Here is a 12,269-nt window from a genome sequence, read left to right on the forward strand (position 1 = left end):
ACAATAATGAAAGGTCTGAGTTTCAAATGTGGCAACTAAGTTATACAATGTATGTATCACATGATAACATGGTTCTAAATATTAAAGTTTATATAACAATATTATCCTTTAAGGCTGTGTGCCAAATCAGTTTAATTAGCTAAATAATTATTTAATTAGCTAGGAGCTAATAATTAAACTAATAAAATTAAAGGTAAAGTATGACTAGCATGAGAATTCCAAACTAAAGATGTAAAAACCTTTTACTTTTTATTTATATAGTTTCCCCCTCCTCAATTTTTTAAGCCTCATACTAAGAAATCCTATTCATTCATTTTCCTTCTACAAAAGCAACAACCCAAATCCTTCCCTGATCTAACACAGAGTACAGAATTTATGAGTCATAGGCAATGGCTAAAATCTGTAACAACTGAAACTGGGATTCAACTAACCTATCAACCTCCTCCCCAAAAAATGTCTTAATTGAGCTGATTTTAACTGAGGTACTAGTCATAGAACTCTAAAGAGAATCTTACACATCATTTAACTCCACTCCTTTTCCACTTTTTTCCAGATAGGAAAAGTAAGCTCCATAATTAACTGTTACCATTGGGATAAGCTTAAATTCTACAAGTTTCTATGGTTAGCAGAGGCTACACAACAATATGTTTGACATTTTTCCCCACCGAAGCTGACTTCTCCAAAGGCAGCAGGGATCAGCCCCAAGTCAGTTTTTTAAAAATCAAAATGACAGCTCATTGGCTGTGTTCTTTAAGGCAACGGTTCTTAATTAGGAATGGTGTTCGGAACTAGGCATGTGGAAATGCCCTGGTCCATTCCAGAATATTCCACTTCTTTAGTGTGGTGGTGAGAGGGTACCAGGCATGAATATTTTAAATATTCATAAGGTGATTTTCTTTGCCTTGCTAATGTTAGGATTCCTTTAGCACCCTCAAGCAATGATAGCTGAATGTTATAAGAATCACTTTAACTTACAAAAGCAATAAAAATCGGCTAATAATTTAGTACTTAAATATAACTTGAAGCCTCCACAAAAATAAATTTTAAGATAATGCTCCAATTTGCTCTCCTCAAGTTTTAACACATTTGACAATGTCCTATTTTATCCACATAGTAAAGTTAACTTTTTTTATCTCTTCATTCCTCCAATACAAGTGGGTGGAACTGTGAACAAATTGGGAAGTGATAGTTCAGGGAGTTACACTCAAAGTTCAAGATGAGCCCTCAAAAACAAACAAAAAAACAAAAAAAACCTCACACTCACTGGATTTTAAGATCATACTGCTTCTAACTTTTATATACATTTTGCCAAGGTACTAGTTGTGAGCTTTATCCTAAAATGGCAAATCAGTTTTCAAATAAACACTGGGAGTTAATGAATAAGTGAATAAAAGTTACTCAATAAAAACCTCTTCAATTTTATATAACACTAGAATGAATTCTTTTCTATCTAAAACATTTTCAGTATATCCATAATATAATCCAAACAAAAGAAAATTACTTACTTTAAGAAATCAAAATTGTGAAGGGTATCATTCCAGAAATATTTTACACTATGGTGACTGAAATAACGAATCTGTAGAACACACATAAATGTTACATCAAAAAGCATTATCATCACATGTTATCAATTAAGTGTACTAGTAAATCTATCATATAATAACAATTTAAAGTTAGTGATCACATATGACATGTAATCTGTGTTTTCTAGTATTACCTAACCTGTTATAGTGACAAATGAGTATTTTATATGCATATGAGTTTAGCTCAAAAATAATGCAAGCACAAAATTAGACTATCCATGACAGCATAAAATGTTAATCCTCTTTTTAAAAAACTTTGAGACAAAGATCACAATACCTGTTCTGACTGCATCTGTGAATATTTGCTTATCTCATGTCTGTTCTCTTCAGCGAGATCCAGATTTTCAGATAAAAGAACAGCATGGCCATTTGAAACCACATTAGCCATAGATTTTGGACTTGAAAATGGATGAGTTTTTAGAGAAAGCAAGCGAATTTTTGCACAAAACCACATTCTGAATTCATCCTTGCAAGAGAAAAAGGTAAAAAGTCAATTATGCATATTATATAACCACCTATATTTTTTAATTTCCATTCTTTACATATTTTTACTCATCCCTAATTGAGAAAGCATCATTTCCTACTCACTAAATGTTACACCATTTCATAGATGCATAAATGCAAACATGAAGCACTTTCTATTGCTCACCGTTTAAATGACGTACTTTACTGACACAATATCCATAAAACTTCACCAGTAATTTCTTAATTTACCCATCAACATACTGTGACTAGATATTAAAACTTCATATAAAATGCTTCCAGGCAAGAAATATTCAAAGTCATGAAAAGCAGGGACCTACAGCCAAGATTGCTCTGTGCAGCAAAGCTATCATTTAGAATCAAAGGGCAGATAAAGAGCTTCCCAGACAAGAAAAAAACTGAAAGATTTCATCATCATCAAACCATTACTATATGAAATGTTATAGGGACTTATTTAATAAAAAGATCAACACTATGAACAATAAAATGGCAATAAATACATGTCTGTCAACAACTGAAATAAAAAGCAAACTAAGCAAATAAGAACTGAGATAGAATCATGGATACAGAGAATATTTTGATGGTTGCCAGACAGGAGGAAGGTGTTGGCAAATGGGTGAAGGGGTGAGGTGTTGCATGGGTCCCCGGCCAGCAGTGACCACGGAACGCTGTGGATGGCTCGACGAAAAACACGCAAGAAAAAACACACATGCACAGAGACAAACTAGTTTCTGTGGGGAAGTAGGGACGAAAGGCCACCCCCCCTAGTGGGGAACACCCTGGTTTACCGTCCACACCTGCTTTTATTAGGCTCATTTTGCATAATAATTCAGGTAAAGTACAGTACTCATTAGGGGGAAGTAAGGAACCATAGAAAACAAGGAACTCTGCCGGTCTATTTTGAGTCGGGGTCAAAGAGCTGTAAGACTGAGGAACAAACTAACTTCCTCCTTGGACCCCTCTCATTCAACTGAGAGCATTCTAAACAAAGCAGGTTTCACAGTAATTTACATATTCTTTCTTAGGCCTGATCACCTGGGGAATCCGCCCTTTTCAGCACAGAGCTGCACCACCCTGTCATTGTTTCAGGCTTAGGTGGAGCAAGAGAACTAAGGCAACGGAGAGACAAGGAGGTTTTTCTCCCAGACGATGAGAGCTCAGGCTATGTCAAAGCTGAGGAGCGAGGGTCCATCACCCCCTTTTGCTGCAGCCCCCCAAGTCCTTCTTTTGGGGGGCCTCCCAAAGTGATCGTGCCTGTCTTAGGTCGTTCCCCCCTTGGGGAATCTTACCCGTCTTTGGCTAACCGACCAAGCTTTTGGGGGTTCAGTTATGAATAAAGCAGCAGAAGCAGCATTCCTGCCAGGGAGATAAGCTTTTGTCTCCTTGCTGGCTTACGGTTCCAAGGGCGTTGCCTTAGCCTTAGCCTAGGTGGGGGTTTCAGCTTCTGATACCAGTCAGGGTGGTTCCCAACAGTGAGGGGATTAAAAAGTACAAGTTGGTAGTTACAGAACAGCCATGGGGCCGTAAAGTACAGTCTAGGAATGGAGTGGCCAAAGAACTTGACCCACGGGCATGAACAATGGAGTGGGGACTGCCGAGGGAACAGGGCGTGCTGGGTGGAGGGGGCAAAGGGGGAAAATTGGAACAATGTAATAGTATTATCAACATAATTTTTAAAAGAAAAAAATGCTTCCATTAGGATAACACACACACACACACACACACACACCCAGGGATGCAGCAGCATCACAAAGTAGAGGCAGGTGATCTAGTGAATGAGAGATCTAAGATATAGTCCTAACTGTTCAGTGACCTTGACACACAAGCATCAGATCTCTCATTGCATCAAGAGCTTAAAAAGAAGGGGTAGATTTGATCATCTTTAAGATTCCTTATACTCTAATTGCTCTGAAAATATTCACTTCAAACACAGATGCTTTAGAAATACTAGAATTAGTATTCCTCATTTCATCTTAGAAGTGTTGTTTTCTTCATATATTATTTTGAACAAAGTACACCCACAGACTTGACTTTACTCCTCAATCAGCTCCAAGTAAATCTATGGACTTACAGTAGTCCTCAGCAGCACCACTTCACAGTCTTTAATTGAAGCTCTAACACAGGTCGCCTTCACCCGCCACTCGGGCATCCAATAGAGGAGGAGGAGGAGAAAGCCACCAGTGCAAACCACTCCTAGAGAAACAACTGCAAGCTTCCAGCGACACAAATTATAGCCATATATCTCCTGCATAGACACAGTAATCATGAGCAATCATCAGATCGTATGAAAGAGAAATTTCTAAAATTTTTGTTTTCCAGATGGGTGGTATTATCTTGTCAGATAAACTGCAAGTACTTTCCCAACTCATAGTTTATCTTTAAATTTTGTTTCTGACAAGCTCATTCTCAAAGGTATACTTTTAAGTAGCTATATCTGTTAATATTTATATATTCCAGTTTTACATTTGATATTATCCTTAGTAATCTTCCTCACTGACATATAGATATTTGTATTCAGTATACTTACTTTCTTACAACTTTTATAATTCCATTTTCAACTTATCGTTTTAATTCTCCCAGAATTTACCTTGTTATAAGGTAGGGTATTTTTTTAAAACAAACTTTTAATTTGGGAATAATTTTCAATTTGCAGAAAAGTTATTAAAATATTAAGACTTCCTGTACACCCTTCTGTCCAATCTTCCCCCTAAAGTTACACCTTGGCACATTTATTAAAATCCAAGAAATTAACACTGTACATTATTTTAAAGAAACCTAGTCTTTATCTGGATTTCACCAGTTTTTCCACTGTCTTATATCTATTTGAGGATATAACCCAAAATATGGTGCTGCATTTAGATAAGATAGGTTTTAATTTTATTCTTCCCCGCAAATTATTAACTAATTGTCCTAATACCACTGAGACTGACCAATGTGACTTCCTGACTCAGATCATTTCAACTGTTTCAGTAACATGGCTACATGATCCCCATAACATAACAAGGGTTGCCAGATTTAGCAAATGAACATTCCAAGAGCCCAGTTAAATTAAAATTCCAAATTAAAAAAAAACAAAACAAACACAGTTTTTTGTTGCCCTCTGCAATATCTGGGACATGTTATACTAAAAATGTTTTCCTTGATTATCTGAAGTTCATATTTGACATTAAACTGTAACATTAAGTCTCACACTATTTTACCTGACAACCCTATCTCCCCTCGCATACACAAAGAGTTGTTTTTTTATTAAGCTGATTTTAAATGTCTTTATAAGTCAAAATTAGAAATCTTGTATTTGGGATTATATTTAAGCATTAGCCAGCACAACTTCTTAAATTACCAAATGAAAAAATATACTTCTTTCCTCTAAATTGTAACAGTTCCCAAGTGAAACAAGGAAGTACTCTAAAAAACAACAAATAGAAATGTTACATAATCCCAACTCAAAAACAGTCTCGAGGAGAAAAATCACATTTATTTAGCTGTGGAGTTTTTTTAATGTACTTTTCTACCCACCTAGAGTAATAAGTTACAAAGATAAATTCTTTGCACTTTTTAGTAAATTATAAATAATGCCTACCATTTCATCTTCTTGACCCTGGTTGATAGTCTTCCTTTCTTCTTTGTCCATATCTACAGTGATTTGAAAGGTCTTGTACTTCAGAACAGTTGAAGACAACTGAGAAATGAAACAAATGTTAGGGAAGTATTTTAGTAGACTGCATAACCTCATATTTTTATATTTCTTGTTGTGATACATGTAATTGAAGTTCGACTGGTATTTAAGTTAATCACTAAAGTGTTAGTTGGTTCTAATCACATTTTCAGTGATCTGCTAGTTGTTGAAGCTGCATTACTCACTAACACAAAACTTGACATATTACATTAATTAATTTGTAATAGCAATAGCCTTGCCACAGAACAATTTAAATTCTAAGAGAGCCCTGGCTTGTGTGGCTCAGTGGACTGAGCACCAGGCCTGTGAAACAAAAGGTCACCAGTTCAATTTCCAGGCAGGGCACATGCCTGGGTTGCAGACCAGTCCCCGGTTGGGGGCGTGTGAGAGGCAACTGATGATGTTTCTTTTCTCTTACCCACATCAATGTTTCTCTCCCACTCTTTCTCCCTCCCTTACCTTCTCTCTGAAAATAAATAAAATAAAATAAAACTGACTTCCTTAAAAAAAAATTCTGGGAGAAACTATATACTATAGAATCTTTCTTTTTCATTCCCCAAACCCAGAGAAGAAACCTACTTGTGCCATAAAAGTGCTTCACACAATTTATTGCTTGAAGTAGAGTGAAGTAAAGCACTAGCAATGAAACCACCCCAAACCTCTCAGAGATTAAAATATCATTCAACAAATATTTACAGAGCATCTGTTACATGAATAACATCCCCTGGCCATGAGTCAATCCCTACGGCAGGTGAACCTCTATTGGAGGTCACTCGACTGACTCCCCCATTCTGATTCCAAGTCCACTAAAGCAATCGTATGATTGTTTCTGACTACCCATGCTGTTTTTCTAGGAGAAAATTCATTGAGCTCATTGACAAAGTCTTTTTTTTCCTATATGAAAAAAATTAGATTAATTTCAAACGTTAGAAATTTGGCCACACATTAAAGAGATTTGCAAACTGTGAGACAGTGCATGTTTTCTCATGAAAATTTTTTTTGGGGGGTTGGCAAATAGATATTTTCAGAAAAATGTTATTTAATATATAATAAATTACTGTTACATCTTATTAAACTAATATTCTCAAAGATATATCAGCTTTAACTAACATGGTATCAAAAGACAGAATGCACATAAACAAACTTTCAAGGTTACTGGTCTAAGCTCAAAGAGTTTGCGAGCCACTGCTTTAGGCTGATCTCTGCAGAATAATGGTAGGTAATATTATCTCCCTCATCACAGATGCCATACCTCTAACTCATCTGGCCAATGTATAGGACAGGCCTGACACATGGTAGGCACTCAAAAAATACTTGTTGAGTGAATGATCTAATGAAGAATTTGTGCTAAGATAGCAATAGCCGTTTAATGTTTACATGATATGAATTAATAGCCAAGTAAAACCAACTGTAGGATTTTAAACTAATCCTATAAGACTACTGAAATTTCCTGATTTATGTCATCAACAAAATGACCAATAAAAATACTGATGCCTCCTACACCAGCACCCAGTACCTGTCTACTTTCTGGAAGCCCTGAAGATGGGCTGAGTAGACCCACAGCTTTTTACAGAAATAAAATGCACTATATATATGAATGACTTAGTGCCATCTTGGAAAAGAAACTTCAGAGGTTATCTGGTCCAACTTCTCCAAAAGAAGCCACATTATCATACAAAATCTTTGGGAAATTTACTAACCATTTCTTTTCAGTCTAGGGTAGTGTTACAGCCCTGAATCATGCTCCTACCATGTTAAGAATGATCCATTAAATCAATGACTTCAGAGGCAGTTATGCTCAAGGGCCATACCTGCTGCTATAAACTATGAGGAGAATGAACAAGCCCAACCTCTTCCCTAAAACATTAGCAGTTGTTACCTGAATGTTTAAAGTATAGCCCAATACTACAAGATTTAAAAGTACACATGCCTACTTTCAAAAGGTATCACAAAGGCACTCTGCCCTGATGCTGCTCCCACAAAAGAACACCAGTCTGGGGTTCTTAACCATTAGTTTGTATGGTTCTCCCATAAGTTATGGACTAAATCTCAGGATCATCATTCAGGATTTTTGATAATTAATTACATATAATTTTGATCCCCATTTTCCATCACCATTACCTAAAATATGTTTCATAAGAGGAGAAACTATTTTAAATTCTTATATATGGAGATCTGCTTCAACCAAGATGGAAAAACAGGAACCAGATTTGCTCTCCCACCTAAAATAACAGCAACCACAAAATGGACAAAATATATAAAACAACAGTTTTCAAGAAACTGGACATTAGGCAATGAAGGAAACTGATACAGAGATGAGAAGCAAACTAGGTGAGCTTGACAATGATCTCAGTTTACAAACTGAAGAGTCTACAGGCTGCAAAAAAGGGAGGGCAGGGAACCCAAGGGAAGAAAAGCCGTCTCCCTAAAATGGAGAGATGAATCTGGGAGTTTGGGGAGGCATCAAAATGATCAGGTTTGCAAAGCCGATTACCAGTGGAGAGATCTGTACAGAGAGAGGACACAGAAACCTGCAAGATGATCCCCCTCTCAAGTCTTCTGCTGAGTACTGATCAGGGCTTAGTGTGAGGCAAGTACCAGAGGCTAGGCAGGGAAAGACCCACCCAAAAGGCTTAAGAGGAAAAAACCATCAGGACTCACCCAGACCTGGGAAGAGTACCTGAGAAGATCAGGACTCACGCCAACCACAGTGAAAACCTCATTAGTCACAAGGAATCAGAGTATTCAGAAGGGTTTTGCTTCAGTAGTGGGATCAAATTAGCCCTCAACTACTCTGGTGGTCCTGCCTAACAACACTTTTAAAACTTGAAAGAATAAAGTTGTTTCTAAGTAACTCAAGGAGATTTTTTGGAATACAAAATACCTAGTCCCAATAAGTCACCATGTCTGACATCCAAATAAAACCTAACAGGTGCGCGTGCGCGAGAGAGAGAGAGAGAGAGAGAGAGAGAGAGAGAGAGAGAGAGAGAGAGAGAGAGAGAGAGAGAGAGAGGGAGGAAGAAGAAGAAAAAGAAGAAGAAGAGGAGGAGGAGGAAGAGGAGGAAGAGGAGGAAGAAGAAGAGGAGAAGAGAAGAGAAGAGAATACATCCCATAATGAGAAAAATCAATCAGTAGAAAACTGACTCAGTAAACAAGGACATTAAAATGGCTGCTGTAATTGTAGTTTTTATATGTAAAAACCAAGAGGAAAAACTAAACATGCTGAGCAGAGACATATGGAAAAAAATCAAATTGAACATAATATAGAAAATACAGTATCTCAGATGAAAAATACAGTAGGTAAAATTAACACATCTGACATGGCTGAAGAAAAATCAATAAACTTGAAGACACAGTAATAAAATATCCAGAATGAAAAATGGACAGGAAAAAAAACAGGAGACATACATGCCACAACCACCACTAAGCTGTGAGAACTTCAAGTGACCTAACATACATGAAACTTGGGAGGGATCAAAATAAAAAAAAATGTAACAATATAATGGCCAAAAAGTTTCCAAATCAGATGAAAAATTTATAAGCCTACAGATCCATGAATTCCAACTAACACTAAGCAAAGAAAACATTAAGAAGTTATACTAAGGCATGTCATCATCAAATTACTTAAAATAAATAATAAAAAAAAAATTGAAAGGAGCCAGCAGAAAAAGATGTTACATACAAGGGTAAGAATGACATCAGATTTTTTACTAAAAACGATGCAGGTGAAAAGACAGCAGAGCAGGGCAACATCTTTGAAGTACTGAGGGAAAAAAACTAGACAATTCTATACCCAACAAAAATATCTTCCAAAATCAAATAAAGCTGGAAAAAAAATTCATCAGCAGCAAACCTACAAATAAAAAAAGTTTTTAAAAAGTCTTAGAAAAAAAACCCACCATGATGGAAATATGGATTTCGATATAAAGCAATGATGAACACCAAAAAATGGTAACCATGTGGTAAATATACATAACAGCATAAAAAACAAGGAGAAATGGAGGTATATTTCAGTAAAGTTCTTATACATGAAGTCTTATATGACTTAAAAGGAAACTGTACAAAATTAGAAGTATAGTGTAAACTCTAAAGTAACCACTAAAATAAGACTTAAGTCATAGCTAAAAAATCAACAAAGGATTTAAACTGAACCATAAAAAATACTCATGTGATGTAACAGAGAGAGAGAGAGAGAGAGAGAGAGAGAGAGAGGAAGAGAGAGAAAGAGAAAATAAAGAAAAGATGAGGTAAATTAAAAACCAATAGTGCTCTGGCTAGTGTGGCTCAGTGGATTGAGCACCAGCCTACAAACAAAAGGGTCACTGGTTCGATTCCCAGTCAATGCACATGCCTGGGTTGCAGACCAGGTCCCCAGCTGGGAGCATGCAACAGGCAACTGACTGATGCATCTCTTGCACATTGATGTTTCTCTCCCTATCTTTCTCCCTCCCTTCTACTCTCTCTAAAAATAAATCTTTAAAAAAATAGCAAGATGACTGACTGAAGCCTAACCGTATCAATAATTACATTAAATGTAAAAGGTCTAAACATAATTATAAGGCAAAGATTGTGACTGTGTTTTAGAAAAGCAAGACTATAGGCAACTACATGCAACTTAAATACAAAAGCACAAGTAAGTTAAAGTAAAAGGAAGGAAGATATACCATGCAAAAGTTATTCAAAGTAAAACTGGAGTGATGTATTAAAATCAGACAAAACAGATTACAAAGCAAAGAACATTACCAAGGATAAAGCCATTTAATAATGACACAGGTGTCAATTCATGAAGATAATAATCCTAAACACATACATTTAACAGACCTTCAAAATACACAAAGCAGAAACTGGTAAAACTATCAACAGAAGGAGATAGAGAAATTCACAATTACTGCTGGAGATTTCATTTTAATACCTCTCTCTCAATTAGAGATAGAACAAGTAGATTAAAAAACACTAGTACATAAAAGAACTAAATAATATAATCAATCAGGTGGTCCCAATTGGTATTTACAAAACACTCTATGCAACCACAGCAAATTATAATTTTTTTCAACGTGCACACAGAACATTTACCAAGAAAGACCATATTCTGGGACATGTAAATATTTAATTCATACAAAGTATGTTCTGAATAAAATGGGAATTAAATTAGAAACCAATAACAGAAGTGTAAGAGAAAATACAGACAACTGTAACTGAACAATAAAATAATTTAAAGGAAAAAAAAGAAATGTAAGTAGAAAAGCCTTAATATTTGGACACAAAATAATATACTTTAAAAACCTATAAGTAAACAAACAAACAATGGGGAAAATACAAAGTATTCCAAGATAAATGAAAATGAAATTTGTAGTGTTTCCCTAAAACAATATTTAGAAAATTTATGGCACTACATTCCAGTATCTGAAAAGAGAGGTCTCAAATCATGACCTCAGCATCTACCTTAAGAAAGGAGAAAAGAGCAAAGCATACCAAGAGTAGGCATGAAAAGGAAACAATAAAATTCAGAGTAGAAATCAATGCAATAATAAACAGAAAAATGGAGGGAAAATATCAATGAAACCAAAAGCTGGTTCTTTGAGATCAATAAAATTGATCATTTCTAATTTCTGGTTAGACTCAAAGGGAAGGGGGTGGGGGGAGACACAAATTACCAACATAGGAATAAGGCAAGAGACATCACTACGGATTCTGCAGATACCAGAAGGATAATTTAAAAATATGATGAACAACTTTACACCAATACACCAACTTTTTTGCAGGTTTGAACTTACTACCAAATTTTAAAAATTAATTTAAAAATCTTATCTTAATTGCCAGGGGATGGCCATAAATTAATACTGCTAAAGCCAAGTTAAAAGCTGAGTAATAGGTACATGAGAGTTCATTATACTAATCTAGTTTTCAGCCTAAGAAATTATGCATAAAGTTTTTTTAATCATTAAAAGTACCCATCAGAAGCTTTTAAATGGAAAAAAAAATCTTTATTCCTAGTACATAAGGCCATAAATCTTGAGAAATTTGCCTCTGTAAGTCTAAAGTCAATTGACTGAACCTATTATATACCAAGCATTACTCATAAATTCATACTGCTTGGTTTTGAATTTAATTCTTTACTCATTTTTTTAATCCACTGCCTACAAATAGAGATGTGCTTCCTTGCTTTTGTAAATCCCATTTTTTCACTGTAGAATGTATCAGTAGATAAGTAATCATGCGTCTTATAATTTTAGAAGAATTACCCTTAAAATTCAATGTTTTCATTTAGTCCATGTACTTATAACTATTTAAAACCTTTTTCTCAAATATCTTGACATAACTATATTCTCATCTTCTACAGCTAAAAACTGACCAAAACAAAAACACTCCAATTAGTTATTTTAAATGACTTGTGATACATGGTGTGCTATCTGTAAGAATCTATTTTCATACTTTAAAAAATATAATTCTTAACCAAATATTACCTTATTCTTTTTACAAATGTTATTTCTCCAAAATTTAGCTTTTAATGTAAAAATTTAAACTAT

At 35.3% G+C, this 12,269-nt stretch overlaps 1 protein-coding gene across 6 annotated transcripts in view; it reads right to left on the reverse strand.

Annotated features, from left to right (window-relative positions):
* The window catches only part of ATP13A3 (ATPase 13A3), an 88,410-nt gene that overhangs the window by 59,434 nt on the left and 16,707 nt on the right, over positions 1-12,269 (reverse strand). For all 6 annotated transcript variants that reach the window (XM_045851004.1, XM_045851006.1, XM_045851007.1 and 3 more), the window contains 4 exons: positions 5,647-5,745; positions 4,138-4,311; positions 1,861-2,049; positions 1,506-1,576 (listed from right to left, as the gene is read on the reverse strand). In XM_045851004.1, coding sequence (XP_045706960.1) covers positions 1,506-1,576; positions 1,861-2,049; positions 4,138-4,311; positions 5,647-5,697 — 485 coding nt within the window. In that variant the 5' untranslated portion in view covers positions 5,698-5,745. The remainder of the gene's footprint in view (positions 1-1,505; positions 1,577-1,860; positions 2,050-4,137; positions 4,312-5,646; positions 5,746-12,269) is intronic.

This window comes from Phyllostomus hastatus, unplaced genomic scaffold (assembly GCF_019186645.2).
Source record: "Phyllostomus hastatus isolate PE091 unplaced genomic scaffold, TTU_PhHast_1.1 phas_contig_86, whole genome shotgun sequence".
Taxonomy (NCBI): Eukaryota; Metazoa; Chordata; class Mammalia; order Chiroptera; family Phyllostomidae; genus Phyllostomus; species Phyllostomus hastatus.